Source organism: Denticeps clupeoides, chromosome 9 (genome assembly GCF_900700375.1).
Source record: "Denticeps clupeoides chromosome 9, fDenClu1.1, whole genome shotgun sequence".
Taxonomy (NCBI): Eukaryota; Metazoa; Chordata; class Actinopteri; order Clupeiformes; family Denticipitidae; genus Denticeps; species Denticeps clupeoides.
Genome location: NC_041715.1, coordinates 3,574,554 through 3,591,311, shown reverse-complemented (window position 1 = coordinate 3,591,311; position 16,758 = coordinate 3,574,554). Strand labels below are relative to the sequence as shown.

General features: G+C 48.7%; 2 protein-coding genes across 3 annotated transcripts; one reads left to right on the top strand and one right to left on the bottom strand.

Annotated features, from left to right (window-relative positions):
- Nucleotides 1-1,343: 1,343 nt before the first annotated feature.
- Nucleotides 1,344-5,146, top strand: LOC114797033 (protein QNR-71-like). Of its 2 annotated transcripts, XM_028991633.1 has the most exons (12): nucleotides 1,344-1,605; nucleotides 1,976-2,110; nucleotides 2,191-2,298; nucleotides 2,397-2,555; nucleotides 2,628-2,789; nucleotides 2,879-3,208; nucleotides 3,292-3,336; nucleotides 3,600-3,839; nucleotides 3,952-4,057; nucleotides 4,132-4,352; nucleotides 4,438-4,525; nucleotides 4,602-5,146. In XM_028991633.1, the coding sequence occupies exons 1-12, from the start codon at nucleotides 1,350-1,352 to the stop codon at nucleotides 4,753-4,755; spliced, it is 2,004 nt and encodes a 667-aa protein (XP_028847466.1). In that variant the 5' UTR covers nucleotides 1,344-1,349; the 3' UTR covers nucleotides 4,756-5,146. The 2 variants fall into 2 exon arrangements, with proteins under 2 accessions (XP_028847466.1, XP_028847467.1); XM_028991634.1 differs by lacking the exon at nucleotides 3,292-3,336.
- Nucleotides 5,147-6,598: 1,452 nt separating this feature from the next.
- LOC114796800 (insulin-like growth factor 2 mRNA-binding protein 3) lies at nucleotides 6,599-16,536 on the bottom strand. Its single transcript, XM_028991291.1, is given in 17 exon segments — nucleotides 6,599-6,634; nucleotides 6,848-6,943; nucleotides 7,037-7,150; nucleotides 7,233-7,364; nucleotides 7,428-7,502; nucleotides 9,748-9,867; nucleotides 9,955-10,089; nucleotides 10,158-10,181; nucleotides 10,183-10,294; nucleotides 10,605-10,718; nucleotides 12,274-12,426; nucleotides 12,525-12,806; nucleotides 13,030-13,093; nucleotides 13,166-13,217; nucleotides 14,361-14,409; nucleotides 16,184-16,244; nucleotides 16,330-16,536. Coding segments are annotated over 17 exon segments (1,794 nt in total). The 5' UTR covers nucleotides 16,505-16,536.
- Nucleotides 16,537-16,758: the final 222 nt, after the last annotated feature.

Sequence of the window (16,758 nt, the reverse complement as noted above, 5' to 3'; positions counted from 1 at the left end):
GCTACTACAGCCCTACTAACACAGCACACGGTGAAATGTGTCCTTTGCATTTAACCATCACCCATAGTGAGCAGTGGGCACCATGACAGGGGCCCGGGGAGCAGTGTGTTGGGACCTCGTGTCTCTGTGAGCAGTGTGTGGGGACGGTGCTTTGCTTAGTGGCCCCTCGGCGGATCAGGATTTGAACTGGCAACCTTCTGATTACGGGGCCGCTTCCTTAACCGCTGGGCCACCACTGACCCCAAGTCTGTATGGCCACGTCTCTCGCTTCACACACGCATATGAAGTGCGTGTGTATTGGTATTCTACGTACTTTATACCCCGCCAGCCGCATGACCGGACGCCGCGGCGCGCCGCGAGGACCGGCCGCATGACAGGTGCGTCTTCCGCTTTTATTCTGGGGGAAACGTCGCGGAAACGGGGAGCAACGTGACACACGAGCATCGTTATTACTTCAGCAAACAGCGCGGACACGCAGCAGAAACACTTATTAAATGGAATAGTGTTCATATTTGATTGCTGTTATTGACCTTAAAATGGGCTGTAAATAAAAATGTAAATAAAGGATGTTTCATTAGAATTTGGCTGCGTTTAAACGAAACTTTCCTATAGACAGCCTGGGTGTGTTTCTCTGTGTGTGTGTGTTTGTCTCTGTGTGTGTGTCTGTCTGTCTGTGTCTGTGTGTGTGTCTGTGTGTGGGTGTGGGTGTTTATGTGTGTCTGTGTGTGTGTGTTTCTGTATGTGTGTGTGTTTCTGTGTGTGTGTCTCTGTGTGTTTGTGTGTCTGTGTGTGCGCGTGTGTTTGTGTGTCTGCGTGTGCGTGTCTCTCTCTGTGTGTGGATGTGTCTCTATGTGTGTGTGTGTGTCTCTGTGTGTATGTGTTTCTGTGTGTGTGTGTGTGTGTGTGTGTCTGTGTGTTTGTGTGTGCGTGTCTCTCTGTGTGTGTGGATGTGTCTCTATGTGTGTGTGTCTCTGTGTGTTTGTGTGTGTGTGTGTGTGTGTGTCTGTGTGTTTGTGTGTCTGCGTGTGCGTGTCTCTCTGTGTGTGTGTATGTGTCTCTATGTGTGTGTGTGTCTCTGTGTGTATGTGTTTCTGTGTGTGTGTGTGTGTGTGTGTGTGTCTGTGTGTTTGTGTGTCTGCGTGTGCGTGTCTCTCTGTGTGTGGATGTGTCTCTATGTGTGTGTGTCTCTGTGTGTATGTGTTTCTGTGTGTGTGTGTGTGTGTGTGTGTGTGTGTCTGTGTGTTTGTGTGTCTGCGTGTGCGTGTCTCTCTGTGTGTGGATGTGTCTCTATGTGTGTGTGTCTCTGTGTGTGTGTGTGTGTGTGTGTGTGTGTGCGTCTCTCGGTCCACATGAGCTGTAATGAACGATCAGACGCGTCTCGTTACGCGCGCGTCACATGTCACCTCGCGCGCGCCGGACCGCCGTTAAAAGTTGGTTCGCGCGCACAAGCGGGCTGGAGCGCACAGAGGACGGAGCTGAGGATGAGGATGGAGATGGGGATGAAGAGGAGGATGAAGACGGTCGAGTCCCCCGCTGCTGCTGCTGCTGCTGCTGCTGCTGTCCTGGTCCTCTGCGTCTTGTCCGGCGCTTCTGCCGACGGGAGAAGTAAGTTTCCGACCTGCGGGACTCGCTCACAAATCAAGTTTCTGAACAAGAGAAATTATTTTAATATTCGTGTCTTATTAGTTGTGTGAATGTTTGTGACTTGTTAGAGGGGAAAGTCGTGTATGTATGTAACAGAGAGCGGTGATGATGATGATGATGATGTTTATTCGGAACGCTCGGTCGGTCCCATGAACCCAATTAAGCGTCGGGGGCGCGCGCCCGCGCGCGCGCGAGTTGTCTTGTGAGTTCAATTTGCCGCGCTGCTCTCTGATTACACACAGGAACCACGTTCCTGCCCTGTCTTCTTATTTATAATCTTCATCATCAACATCATAATAAAAGTCCACGTGGTGTGTGTCACGCGCGCCAGGGTACAGGGACATGTTTCCACACCAACACACCTTCCCCGTCCCGTTCCCGATTCCCGGGTGGGATCCCGACACCAACCCGTGGGACGAGTCCCTCTACCCGCCCTTCAGACCGGCCGGACTCTCGCGCAGACATGGTAGGTGACCACGCCCACCCGAACGGATCAGTAAGAAGAGTCCGATGATTAAAAAATGCTCCACTCGCCCCGCCCACCAGGGTCCCCGCCGAAGGTCCGCGTCACCAGCGACAGTCCCGCCATGAACGGGTCCCTCCTGACCTTCACGGCCGCGCTGGAGTTCCCCGCAGACGGGATGGAGGCGTCAGGTGCAGCAGCTTCTCTGAAGGACCTGCGTGGTACCTCGGACCACGTGACCGGTGGGTGTCAAACGTTCCTCATTGGTGCTTGTGACGTTCCTCCTCAGCCAAAGATCAGCTGTCCAACTGGACATCCTGGATGGAGGACTATGGATTTGGGAAGTGTGTGGATCCGAAAAGCTGCAACGTGTTTCCGGACGGGAAGCCCTTCCCCCAGACCAACGACTGGAGGCAGAGGAGCTACGTCTACGTCTGGCACAGCATGGGTGAGTGTGCGGCCAGGGGTGACGGGGACGGTCCCCCTGGAGGTAGTACGTCTGTCTTGTCTCGCCTCCCAGGTCAGTATTTCGAGACGTGCGACGGCTCCTCGTCCCACCTGACCCTGAACACGACAGGCTGGACGTTCGGGGCGGGGCTTATGGAAGTGCTGGTCTACAGGAAACGTGAACGCAGGAAGTACAGCCCCCTTGCTGCGGACAAGACCGTGTACTTCATCACAGGTACGTCCCGCAATGCGCCTCTTCCCCCACCCCACACACACAGGTACAACTCCAAAGCTGTTGCCATGGAGACTGTCTTCTTCTGGCAGATAAGATCCCGCTGGCAGTGAACATGTCCCAGAAGGCCGCGGGGAACATCTCGCAGCAGAACGTCTTCATCCGCGGCGCCGACATCGTGTTTGTGGTGCAGCTGCACGACCCCAGCAGCTTCCTGAAGACAGCCGACGCCGTGGACTTCATCTGGGATTTCCGCGACGGCAACCAGCTGGTCACCCATAGCAACGTGGCGACCCACGCGTACAGCGTGACGGGAAACGTCACCGTGAAGCTCGTGGTGGAGGCGGCGTTTCGGACATCCTGCCCCCCGCCCACGCCCCCACCCCAAACTACAAAGCACCCCAGAGTCCCATCGACGACAGGTAATGCACGCACCTGCCGGCCACGCCCACCACTGCAACGGCACGCGTCAGGTCACGTGACTGTCCTTGTCTCTGATTGACAGTTGCACCCGCCCACCCTCCTGGTACTCATGTCCTCACCAGCAAAGGTGTGTGTGCATGTGCATCGTCGTGCATGTGCATGGTGTGTGTATTGGTTTTTGTGGTTTACAAAGACTTTTGACCTGAATACGCACCAACATTACAGGGACATTTGGGATTATGGGGACAGGGCCAGTGTCCCCGTAATTCATCCACCACAGATAGGTGGGACCAGAATCCAAAGTTTCCGCTCATGTCCCGATATACTATGAAAAAAAGACTTTCAGTGTGTGTGTGTGTGTGTGTGTGACTTATTTTCTGTCAATTTCAGCCCCAGTCACCACACCCCGCCCCCCTGTCCAGACCACCACTGCCTACGCTACTGACCCGCTTCCAACCGGCGGGGACGTGACGTCCTTGCCCCCTGTGGCCAGCCCCTCTCAGAGCGACGTCACCGTGCAGCCCTCGGCCCCGCCCTCTTTCCCGCCCCTGCTCCGACACTCGCGTCTCTCCGCAACGGATTGCTTCCGCTACATGTATGGCACGTTCGAGGGGAAGATCAGCATCGTGGGTGAGGAGCAGCTTCATACGGTCCTCACCTGGTCACACCTGTACACACAGGTGTGTCTAGATCACTGTGTGTGTGTGTGTGTGTGTGTGTGTGTGTGTGTGTGTGTGTGTAGAGCCGATGCCCAATATACGTTTAGAGCCTCCCAGCAGGATAGTGGAGATCACGGCAACCAGAGTGACAAACACAACTGTCAACTTCCTGGTGACGTACCTTGGCAGGTGAGTTAGTGACACACACCAACCTCCCCCCATATACACACACACACACACACACCCGTCTGTCTGCTCTGCAGCGTTCCAACCTCTGCCTGCACCATCGTTTCGGACGGCACCTGTCGCCAGGTGAAGAGCATCGTGTGTGACGCCGTGCCACTGGTCCCACTTGGTTGCCAGGTCAGCCTGAATCGCACGTTTCGTCAGGCCGGGACGTACTGCGTCAACATCACGCTGGAGGACTCCAGGAGCATGTCCCTCGCCACCACCACCGTCACCATCAGCAGCGCCGAGCGCACGGGTACGTGTGGCCGAACACTGTTACCTAGGCAACAGTCATTTTACTGGGATGAAGCGATGTAATAAGCGCCTGTCTCTGTCCCCAGAGCTCAGACCTCAGGCTGCGGAGGTCGTCCTGACGTCCAGCGCTGTGCTGTTAATTGTCTTCGCCATCATCGGCTTCATGGTGTACAGGTGACATACACGTACATGCTCGCAATAACACACACAAATCCAGCCTGTGACCCCGCCCCCCCCCTCTGTCTCTCAGACGTTATAAAGTCTACCGTCCGGTGCGGAGGTCAATGGTTGAGGATGCCGGAGAGCCATCAGGGGTCAGAGGTCATCTTGGGAGAGTGAGGGCAGCACTCTTCCCAGCCAATGAGGAGCGAAGTCACCTGCTGTCAGACAGGCGCCCCCTGTAGGTCACAGGGGGTCAATTTTTATAAATTGGGAAAATTATTACACATTTAACATATTTAACATACACACACACACAATCACAGGCGCTCAAAGTCTTATCAGCGTGACTAAAACGTCCAGATGTTCCATCAGGACAAGTCTTACTTGAAGCTTCAACACCACAAACTACTAACACTTCATGTTCTATTATCCTACAAATGAATGTGGAAACGCTTCTAATATAAAATGGTTTAATTAATTTACTTTGTACAATATGGCATGTTTGGAACTTCTAATAAATTAACAGTTAATGGAGCTGTTTTACGGACCTCCTACCAGAGACAATCCCAGAGCATGGATGAATTTTGGTATAAAGTGTTAATATGAACTCATATAAACTTTTGTCTCTCTAAACCCCTCTCTCTCTCTCTCACACACACACGTGCCGGTCAGCCACATCATGTAGAGCAGGTTCCCAAGTTTGCCATTTAGAGAACCGGGTTTTTTTGGGTGGCAGGGAACCCTTATCCAGAGCTCCAGTAGAAGAGATGCTCTGGTCCAGCAGTCCAGTCATTACATTCTGGTCCAGAGGTGATCAAGAATCGACCATTCTTTCTGCTTCACTTGGTGTCTAATAAAATCCCGCCCACTGTAACCGGACAATCAGTGGGTCATAATCTTATATCTGTGAGCCCTGAAGTCCCGGCAGAGGGGTCCAGTGCTCAGTCTATACAGTCCCCCTAGGTTCAATAATACACAGTTAAAGAGTAAAGCAAGGCACAGTACTGCTTGGAGCCAACTTGACTTTATTTTTTCCATTTTGACAAGGTGAGTTGTGTGAGGTGTGACAAGCATGGAGGAAGGGAGGCCATGCTGAAGATCAGAACACGTGTCCCCAAAAAAAATAAAAAATCAGTCACATTATTCCAAAATACATGATCCAGCACACAACCAAAGGGGAAAAAGAAACAGCAAAGAAAAATCTGAGGAAATAAACACAGGAGGCTTTTACTCATTCACTGACCCAAAATGACCCTTTACCATGAAGACACTGATGAATCAAATCAAATATCATTTTTTTTTTTTTTTCCCTTTTTGAATTCACATAACAGTCAGATAAGGCAGGCAAAAATAAATGTTCACTGACCTTTAAACTCTAATCATTCCCACTTAAAGCTTCTCTATTTTTATTTCCATTTATCAGGGAGAAGTGACCCTCTGATTCGAAAACGGTAGTCTCCGTAGAGGTAGAATCAAGAACAGAAAAGACGTCGCGGTGCAAGGGACTGAGGTAGATGGCGGTACTAGTGTGGAAGTCCGAGCAGAACCAAAAACTAAATAAATTCGGCAGGTAAGGGAGGGGTTAGAGAGACATTCAGATTTGATTTTATTATATCCACTCTGGCATTGAAGTGGAAATTTATTCCCCAGACCATGGATCTACACAAAATGAACCGGACACCCAACCAGACCGACGGACCCCAGAAGGGGGCGCCACATGGCAGCAGATGAGGACCAGGGAGTTGGCAGCCGACCGTTTAAATTTTTCTTAAAAAATAAAAAAAATGTTCAAGAACTATTAGCTTTACAAAGTATACAAAATACCACAAAGCAAATAAAAAAAAAAAAAAAAAAAAATTTATATAATTATTTTCTATAGATCTTTTCTGAGGTACTACAGCCTGAGGTAGATCGGTAAAAATGCATATTTCATTGGTTTCCTGGCCAAGACCAAGCAACACTTCCCTCAGTTCTCAGCGGCAGTGTCGTCCACCTCCTATTCTCTTACTATTATATATCAATAAAATGCACCCAAATTTATAAAAATGTCACAAACTTCCAGGTCAAGCCCCTCCCCTTCCTGTCTCAAACAAACCCCTGAGTCAGTAAGTCCCGCCCAGTCTGAAAGCAAGAGAAAACCCAATCATTTCATCATTTCATAAACCAACTGAAAACATCTGTGAGAAAGTGCAGGTTGACCAGTTGAGTGAAGGGGAGGAGACCAGGAGAGAGAACAGGAAGTCCCCAGGGTGTGATCAGGGCGGGACTTGAACCCTGAGAGAGATGTGTACAGTCGGTCGGCGGGCCGTCTCCCTGACGACAGAGGTGCTCTACTTCCTCCTGGACCATGGGTGGGCCGGGCGGGGCCGGCTTGGGCTGCTGCTGTCGCCGCACCTGAGAAAGGATCTCCTGAATCCGGCGCTGAGCCACCTGCAGCAGCGGAACCGGAAGAGAACCGGCACGTAACGGTCAGCGCTCCCACAGAACTGGCCCGGTTAGAACATGGAGGAGTTCCACGCTCACCTGACTCGCGTAGAAATGGCCTGAGATCTTCACCACCACCTGGTCATTCTCATCTGGGGTCTGATCTCGCGGAACCACTACCTCCGCGCTGGACAGGTTCTGCAGCTCATTTACCTGGGCAGGGGGTTTAAAAGGAGAGAACTTATTACAACGCAGACGAGTAGAGAAGATGTGAGAGCATGTGACTGTGGTATACCGTTTTCCCGCCTTTTCCAATCACCCTTCCTGCTGCAGAAGACGGGACTTTGATGTGAGCCTCCAGCTTCACCTCCTCTTTAGGACCAAAGAAGTTCTCCTCCTTCAGCTTCCCAAAGATACGACCCTGAGCCTGAGGAGCACAAGATTTCACGTTCTCTACCTTCACAGAGTCTTCAAAACCACAAACACACACCTTAAACTGGGCCTCAGGTGGTCCTGTGATGATCGCCATCCTCTGTTTGGTATCAGTTCCATCAGCAGGAGCGATCTGAGAGACAGGAAGAGGCGGGTCAACACACAAGCTCCGCCCTCCCGACAGAAGACACGCACGTCTGCTACCATTACCCGGGGAAACATGCAGCTCTGTAAGGGCCTTTTCAGTCCCCTCGTGTCAAATCCCACAAAATGTACTAATCCAGCAATTTACTGCACAAAGCTCACAAAAAAAAAAAAAAAAAAAAAAAAAAAAAAAAGTATCCTTCATGCAAAGGGACACCTGCTGGGAGTATTTCTCATGCACAACAAACACTGCTGTCACCTTTGCACCAGTTTAAATAATAATAAATAAATAAATAAATAAAATTTACAAAATTAAAAGAACTTCAAGTTCAGACTATTCTCTAAATAGGGTCTGCTTTTTGAGACAAAGAAACCATTTTTTTTTTTTTTGTAAAAATCCTACATGTCTCTTCACTTTCAGTCATGCTTCCTGATCCAAGAGGTAAGAGAGCAAGGAAGTGCCTGGCAAGCTTTTTCTTCTCGCTCTCATTTAATGTCTCACTAGGTCTATGAAGACCTTGGATTGGGTTCACCAAGGGACAAACATAAGTTCCATCCAGGAATTGCAATGTCATGATCGCAACAATCAAATTACTTGCATTTTGCACTTTTATTGAACCGCCGCAACCTTTTGGCAATTTTGACCTATTGCAGAACGTCCTATATTTTGCACCATTAAAGTGTTCCCAAGGGTTCTGCATGAAAGTGGGGGGTAAATTAATGTTGCATGTCCATTTTCCTTGTACTGGCTGCTGCAGATAGGCCGATTTTTAACTCTGCTTACCGGCGTACTGATGCTGCTGTGTTGGCGTGGAAAAGGACCACACGACAGGAATGTTGTTCAACTTGGCCTTTACAAAATCACATGGTGCAGAACATGGAGTTGGTCTAGAAGTCAAGTTCGAGTTCATTTAGACGGCCACTGCATTTACATTCACCAGACGCCCTTATCCACAGCGCCTTTCAGTAGTTACAGGGACAGTCCCCCCCTGGAGACACTCAGGGTTAAGTGTCTTGCTCAGGGACACAATGGTGGTAAGCGGGGCTTGAACCCGGGTCTTCTGGTTACCCACTAGGCCACTACCTACCACTGGTTGACGCCATTGTCACTCTTGCACTTCCTGTTACACTATTTTGTACTGCACGTAACGTGGTGGTGGAACAAACTAAAGCAGTAAATGGAAAACCTTTTTATCCCACTGCCACGCACTCAAGTTGTGGACCTGCAAGACCGGCTGAGGCAAAACCATCCCGATGGAGTCTCAGTTATTTCAGCAGTTTCACAGTTACCAAAGAACATTGAATCTTAAAATCTTAAGACCACTTTTACGACTAATGTCGCGCCTTTCCTAGCATATGAAGGAAATATATGATTTGTGAATTAAAAATGTTTACTGTGCTAAAATCTTAACAAAAAAAAAAAAAAAAAAAAAAAAAAAAAAAGCACTGATAAGTGAAAGTGAAGTGATTGTCACTTGTGATACACAGCAGCACAGCACACGGTGCACAGAGTGAAATTTGTCCTCTGCATTTAACCCAGTACAATGAGTGAGCAGTGGGCAGCCACGACAGGTGCCTGGGGAGCAGTGTGTGGGGACGGTGCTTTGCTCAGTGGCACCTTGGCGGATCGGGATTTGAACCGGCAACCTTCTGACTACGGGGCTGCTTCCTTAACCGCTGGGCCCCCACTGCCCACTAATAAGGACTTTATTGTACGTTGAACAAGGCTTCCTGTTGAAAGACAGTATATCCTACATGCACCAAACCTGGTACAAACGCGTGTCATCTTCAGACACACACATTTATAACAGACATCCCTGCTCTATAATGCGTAACATTCCCCCGTCCTCACGTCCTAAACTTTTATGCCCAGATCTTTACCACAACATCCCATACACACCACGGTTCCATGCCGCGACAAGGAACGTCAACTTAAGGCCTAAATTTACAAATACAAAATTTTAAGACCCTGCAGGTGCCCTGATTGAAGTAGTCACAAATGTTTATTGCTAAATCCTGGAGGGATTGCTTAATATGAAAAGAACACACCCCACATGAATGTACCTGCGTAGCACAGCCTATTAAGTAGGCTATGACAGACGACTACTACTACTACTACTACTACTACTACTACTACTAAGAAACTTGAGGCCAATACGGTGGTCAGGGTCAGATGAGCTGAATAACCAGGAAAGTGGACAACTGAATTATATTAAAAACAAACACACACACACCTTGATTGATGCTCCAGCGAAGCGACTGAGCTGTTTGATGTGTTGACCCTGCTTCCCTATGACCGCGCCCACCGCCAGTGCCGGGATGAACAGGTAAACGGTCTCAGACTCCGGCTGTGCCTACACACACACACACTGAGTTAAACACTGGACAAACGCAAGACCATGTATTAGAAGAGTCTCTCTCTCTCTCTCTCGTTCTCTCACCCCGTAGGAGGGGTATCCTGGCTGAGGTCCAGCTGGGGGGCCGCTGACCATGGAGGGGGTGACACCCCCAGCGGCGCCACCCGGAAACAAGCCCAACGCGTTCAGATTCAGGCCTGGGATCAGGTTGGACTGCAGCTAAAGAGAGAGGAGTGGTTTTGAGAGGGGTCAATGGTGGTGGACGTGTGTGTGTGTGTGTGTCCTACATTCATAGCAGCGACGTCGTTCTCAATACGACTCTCGAATCTTCTTCATGACTTCCTCCTCGGCTCTGGCGCACGCCTCGATGGAGCCCTTCACCGTGATGACCCGCTCCGGGTTGTACAGAGTCAGGTCCTGGAGCCTGAGGGGGAGGAGTTTGTGAAGAAGTGAAGTGATTGTCACTTGTGACACACAGCAGCACAGCACACGGTGCACACAGTGAAATTTGTCTTCTGTATTTAACCCATCACCCTGAGTGAGCAGTGGGCAGCCATGACAGGCGCCCGGGGAGCAGTGTGTGGGGACGGTGCTTTGCTCAGTGGCACCTTGGTGGATCGAGATTCGAACCGGCAACCTTCTGATTACGGGGCCGCTTCCTTAACTGCTAGAACACTACTGCCCCAAGTTGTTTTGAGAGTTGTTTGTGTGTGTGTGTGATGAGCTCTACATACGGTGAGATGGTGATCTTGGTCTCAGTTTCCTGTTCAATCTTCTTCAGGTTCCGTCCCTCTTTCCCAATCAAACGGCCGACAAAGTTGTTGTGAGCCAAGATCTTCAGAGGAACCCTCGTCAGTGCTGCAAGAGAGATCAGCCATCATCTCCATGCCCTTCACCCCACAGGGGTCTCCCAGAACAGGGCTCGGCCAACCAGCGGCTCTGGAGCCACATGCAGCTTTTTCCATCTCTGAAGACTTAAAACACCCACCGCACCCTGTGGCTTTGGAAAATAAACTATTCATGTTTAACTTTATGTAATTTGAACATTGTGATCTCTACATAAAAATGAAAAGTGCATCATTTTTTGCCGCTGAATTATTAGTAGGCAACAAATTGCCCTATATGCTAATCGCGTTGTTCAATTAGGGTAACATGCACGTGATTTAAAAAAGTAAAGTTTAAAGTGAAAGTGATTGTCACATGTGATACACAGCAGCACAGCACACGTGTGCACACAGTGAAAATTTTTAACCCATCACCCTGAGTGAGCAGTGGGCAGCCATGGACCGGCGCCCGGGGAGAAGTGTGTGGGGACAGTGCTTTGCTCAGTGGCACCTCAGTGGTAGCTTGGCGGATCGGGATTCGAAACCAGCAAACCTTCTGATTACGGGGCCGCTTCCTTAACCGCTAGGCCACCACTGCCCTACAAGGACTTTCTGTCAGAAGTTGGGATAATGTCTATCATTTTACTTGGGCGTGTACTTGCATGGTTAATAAGTGGTCAGGTGAGGCGTTTCGATTAGCATGAAAATGGAGGCTGAGCATGGTCGTTTTTGGCGGATGGTTCTTAATTTTATTTTTAATTAGTGTTGTCTCGTCCTTTTAGTCTAGTTTCAGTAGACTAAAAATCTGAGTCAGAATTATCCATGTCTAGTTTGTCAATGGAAATCGTATTTTTTTTAGTAATGCAAAACTATTTAACCTGTGTGTATATAGCACAATTTCTTACTCGAATGGACAACATTCAAACCCATTTCACTATTAAAACAAGGTTATCTACTAAGTCACTTTATAAACTCAAGAATACAGATTCTATTTTCTTTCCCCAGTTCATTGTAAATAAAGTGCATCCAAAGATCCATGATTTCCTCCCTCCCCATCTGCTAAACCCCCACAAGTATCCGGGAAATTCTAATTAAATACCGTATTGCGGAAGTGGCGTCATATGTGCACTCCACTGCATAAAAACAACAACGCGATTAAAGGAGGAAATAGCGTCTCGTCTTGCTTTAGTCACCAAAAATGAAGACATTTTAATATGGCTTTAAATTTGTAACTATATTTATTCTATTAACAATATTACTTGATATATTTCATTATAGTAGTCACACGAGCAGCATTTATGTTGTGTCTCGTATTAAGTCTCATCAAAAAGGTTCGTTAACTAAGATATTTGCATTTACATGCAAATTACATGCAAATATTTGCATTTACATGCAAAAATCAGTATTTACAGGGACAGTCCCCCCTCGGAGCAACTTAACCTTAAGTGTCTTGCTCAGGGACACAATGGTAATAAGTGGGATTTGAACCTGGGTCTTCTGGTTCATAGGCGAGTGTGTTACCCACTAGGCTACTACCATTTAGGTCCTGTCTCAATCATCCCTCCCGCTGTTAGAAAACACCGACGTCGAGACTCACAATTTGGTGTCCAGCGCCTCCTTGGCCATGATCTCCATGATGCTGCGGCAGGCGGCGCTGCAGCCCTCCGGCGTGGAGTGAACCGTGATGGGCTTCTCCGACGCGCCAGAGTTCTCCTTGCGGTGGATATCGATCCTGCGCACGCGCAGCGAGACAGACTGACATGAGCACGGCGGAGTGATGTGTGCGCGAGAGGGTGAGCGTGTGTGTGAGAGAGAGAGAGAGAGTGTTACTTCGAGTGCGTCTGCTTGGTGATGTTGCGGATGGTCGCTCCTTCCTTGCCGATGATGGCGCCTACAAACTGTGTTGGTACCAGCATGCGCAGCGGGATGTCAGACTGCGGTTTCGGCCGCATGCCCAGCGAGGGCGAGCCCTGGCGGGCGGGGCCGCGTGGAACAAACCCGCGACGACCGCCCGCCCCGCCCACATCTACCGCAACCGCTGTCTCGTCGGGGATGTAGGAGACCTTCAGGGCGTAGTTCTCCATCAGGAACCCGTTCAGTTTCTCCAGGGCTCTGGAGCAGCGAGGGACGGAGAAAGAGAACGAGTGTGTGAGTGGCCCCGCCCACTTTCACTGACTTTCCATAAATATCAGTTTTTTTTTTTGTTTTTTTTTATGGCTGAAGGTGGAACATCACAGGACTAGTAGATATGTGGAGATATTCCATGTGTGTGTGTGTTCCACACAGCGATGTCATCAGGGGGCAGCAGTGAGCTGCAGTGCATGCTGGGACTCACTGTCTGGCTTGGTCCTTGGCTGCATAGCGAACGTTGACCACGGCCGTCTCGGTATCGGTGTTCACTGTGGAGGAGAACCAGCATCAAATCGCAGAACCTCTTCCTCTGCGTGCGTTCGTGGTGTGCATCTACTCACCTTGCTCACAGCTCTCCACCGTGCCGTATTTTGCCAGCAGTCCATCTAGCACCTGTGGGAGAGAGAGAAAGAAAGAAGCTAGAACAATCAGAATCTCTCAACTCAGGAGTTTATTCTGCAATGTGACTAAGGGTTGTGTATTAAAAAAAAAACTCAGACATCAATACAAATATTTAATACCAATTAGCACCATTATCGATACTTAAAATTCCAGTTTTGCATCTGCCGGTTCACGGAATTCACCAGGAGACTTTTCTATGCAATATTCAACAGGCTACATGTCTGCTAGAAAATACAAAATGCAAGGGCACTGTAAGTATTTCGCTTTGGGTCGGGTCTGGGCTCAATTTGAACCATTTTGGCCCAAGTTGGACTCGGGTCGACAGAAATCAGCAAACAAACTTCCAGTCTATAAAAACCGATCCTCTCTGTATCATTCGGAAATTTGTTTTATTAAAATGTCTTCGTCAGGTGATTCATTTTAATTATCGGGAGAGAGATGCGAAAGCGTATTCTGTCAGGCTCAGGACGGGCGTAACTTTTAAGGCCTGATTATAGCTCTAATTGCGCAAAAACACATTTATTGTTCACTTCTGCAGCATGAGGAGTTTTTTTGGCTCAAAAATATTCATATATTAATGCATTTATTTATTCATTCATATATATGGTGTTCTGAATTTAATATTCTAAAAATATTCTTTATTAAATAAAATTATTTAAAAAGTTCCCTGCCCCTGTAGTCATAAAAATAATAACGAGTATCAAGTACTATTCTAGCTAGCAGTGTTCTGACAGAACCACACCTCAACGAGCGAAACTACAGAACCTCACCCTACACATTTTTTTTTTGTATAAAAGTGGTTTTGACTGCTCATGAGAAACCGAATTAGTACATTTTAGAATTTAGCAAAAAATATAAATAAAATCTTATCCTGCATAAAAGAACGGGACTGGGGGCAATGGCACGAACCCCGCCTCCTAAAAGCTAACGAGACCAACTGCACATGCAGGCCACACCCACTTCCTCACACACTCGCCAGCCATTGGCCATTCCACAGCCATGACGAGGCAAAAGCAGCGTTCACTTCACGCAGAGGCGGGTCAACAGGCTGAAGGACGGAAAACATGAAGAGGAAGGGGCAGAACCAAGGATACACACACACACACACACACACACACACACACACACACTTACCTCCCACTGCAAATGCGGCGGTATATTCCTGATCTGGAGTTTACAACTCCTGAGAGAAGAAGAAAGAATTCATTTCAGAATAAATCATGCCTGCACATTGCCTAGAACCCCCACATTCTGCTGAGATCCGCCCCGATTTCACCGACCGACACAGAACCAGCAGGCCGGTTCCTACTGGTGCAGATCAGGAACCGTTCAGGAGAATTGAGATTTAAAATAATAATAATAATAATTTCAGTCATTAGAATAGCAAACAGAATAGCAGCCAGCCGGGTTCCACAATCAAACTAATAATTTAAAAAAATAAAATAAAAATCTATTTACATTACAGAGCAGCTCTTACAATGTCCTTACAAGACAACCAGAAGTGACACACACTGCTAGTAATTTGGTGAAGGCGAAAAGCTCCAGCTCAGACGTAATTACAGCAAATTCATTGAAAAGTAAAGTGAAGTGATTGTCCCATGTGATACACAGCAGCGCAGCACAGCACACTGTGAAATTTGTCCCATCACCCTGAGTGAGCAGTGGGCAGCCATGACAGGCGCCCGGGGAGCAGTGTGTGGGGACGGTGCTTTACTCAGTGGCACCTTGGCGGATCAGGATTCGAACCGGCAACCTTCTGATTACGAGGCCGCTTCCTTAACCGCTAGGCCACCACTGCCCCTTTTTACATTTCTAATCTTTCTTAAAACATAAAAAAAAAACCCCATCTGAGGGTGGAACTCTGAATCGGAAGGTTGCCGGTTTGAATCCAGAACCGCCAAGGTGCCACTGAGGTGACTGTTGAATGAGAAAGACCGTGTGCTGTGCTGCAAATCATGTCACTTTCTTTTTTTAAACTCTAAGCTAATATATTTAAATAAAAGGTAAAATAAAACAAAACTAATTTTGAAAGATCAAAAATGATAGACAGCTAAAAATGAAAAAAGTATTTAAATTGCATTGAGATTAAATTGAATGTCTCACACACACAGAGAACGGGACCGTAACCTGCGGGCAGAGACCCCATAATGGCCCCCAGGGGGTGGGGCCTTGTCACCGTGGAAACAACTGATCCGACAGAGAATGGGGGGGAGGGAGCAGCAAGTGGGAGGGATGGGACCTTCAAATCCAACCAACAATCCATGCATTCATGCAGGGGGGTCTGCCGCGAGCAGGGATATTCAGATGAAGGGTGGGCAGTTTAAAAAAAAAAAAAAAAAAAAAAAAAAAAAAAAAGTTACGACAAAAAAACAACCAAAATCCCATTAACCCCACTACACACACCCCAGAAGCAGAGAACCGGCCGAAAATTATTTTATAAATTCATAAATACAACATCTGTTTACTAATTTAATTTAAGATACTCAATTGTTTAATTTAGAATTACTCCTCGTGTATAGAGTTAATTCTAGAACTGGAAACCAGTCAGCTGGTCTGGGGGGGGATTTCCCAGCATGCGCTGGTGCGGCCGTAAGAGAGGGCGGTGACCTCTGACCCCCACGCGCTTACGTAGAGCAGAATTCCTCGCGAGAGCATCAATCGAAGCGGTTCCGTGTAATTGACGCTTGTTTTAAATGTAAACGAATTTAAATAAATGAAATAAATAAAAGTAGTGGTCCGAGAAACAGGAGAAACCAAACAGAACATTAGAACATTCAACGGTGACCCAGACGTAGAACACGAGGCCCGACACAGAGAGAGAGCGAGAGAGAGAACCAGGCTTCCGATCTACTGCTTGTCAAATGAATCAAGTTCCTCGAAAAACAAGAATAAAAAAAAAAAAAAAAAAAACATAAACCAGGGAAACGAGCCTGGACGAGAAGCTCCAGCGGAGTTACCTTTGGCGCTTGGGAACCGAGTGTTCCACCTCCAGAACTTTGCCGTGAAGTTCCACTTTACCTGCGGGGGGGACAACGCAGCTCGTCAGGAACGGGCGGCCCGCCGCGGCCTAAGGGGACCGCCGCGTCCCGGGAAAGTTGCTCACCGGACAGCACGTCGATGGCCCGCATCGCGCTCTTCTCGTCCGGACAGTCGACGAACGCGTACCCGGACTTGAGGAGCACCGGGCCGGCGTGCGGGAGGTTCCACTGGCGCAGGACGCACTCCAGCTCGGCCGCGCTGGCCTCGGCGCTCACGTTGCCGATGTAGAGCTTGTTCATGCCGGTGGCGGAGTGAACGGGCGAGTCCCGCCGCCTCGAGACACCGGGGGAGACGGACCGGGCGTCGGTTCCACGAGAACCCGCTCCCGGTGAAATACGTTTTTTTTTCCCCTCTCCGCCGCCGCTTCTCATTGGTCGCCGTCGTGTCGCCGCCCTCGTGGTGCGGAGCCCCGTCGCGTGAGGGCTCGGGGGAGCGGCGGTGGTGTCGCCGTTCACTAATCAACGTTCACTAATCAACTTCCCAATTACATTAA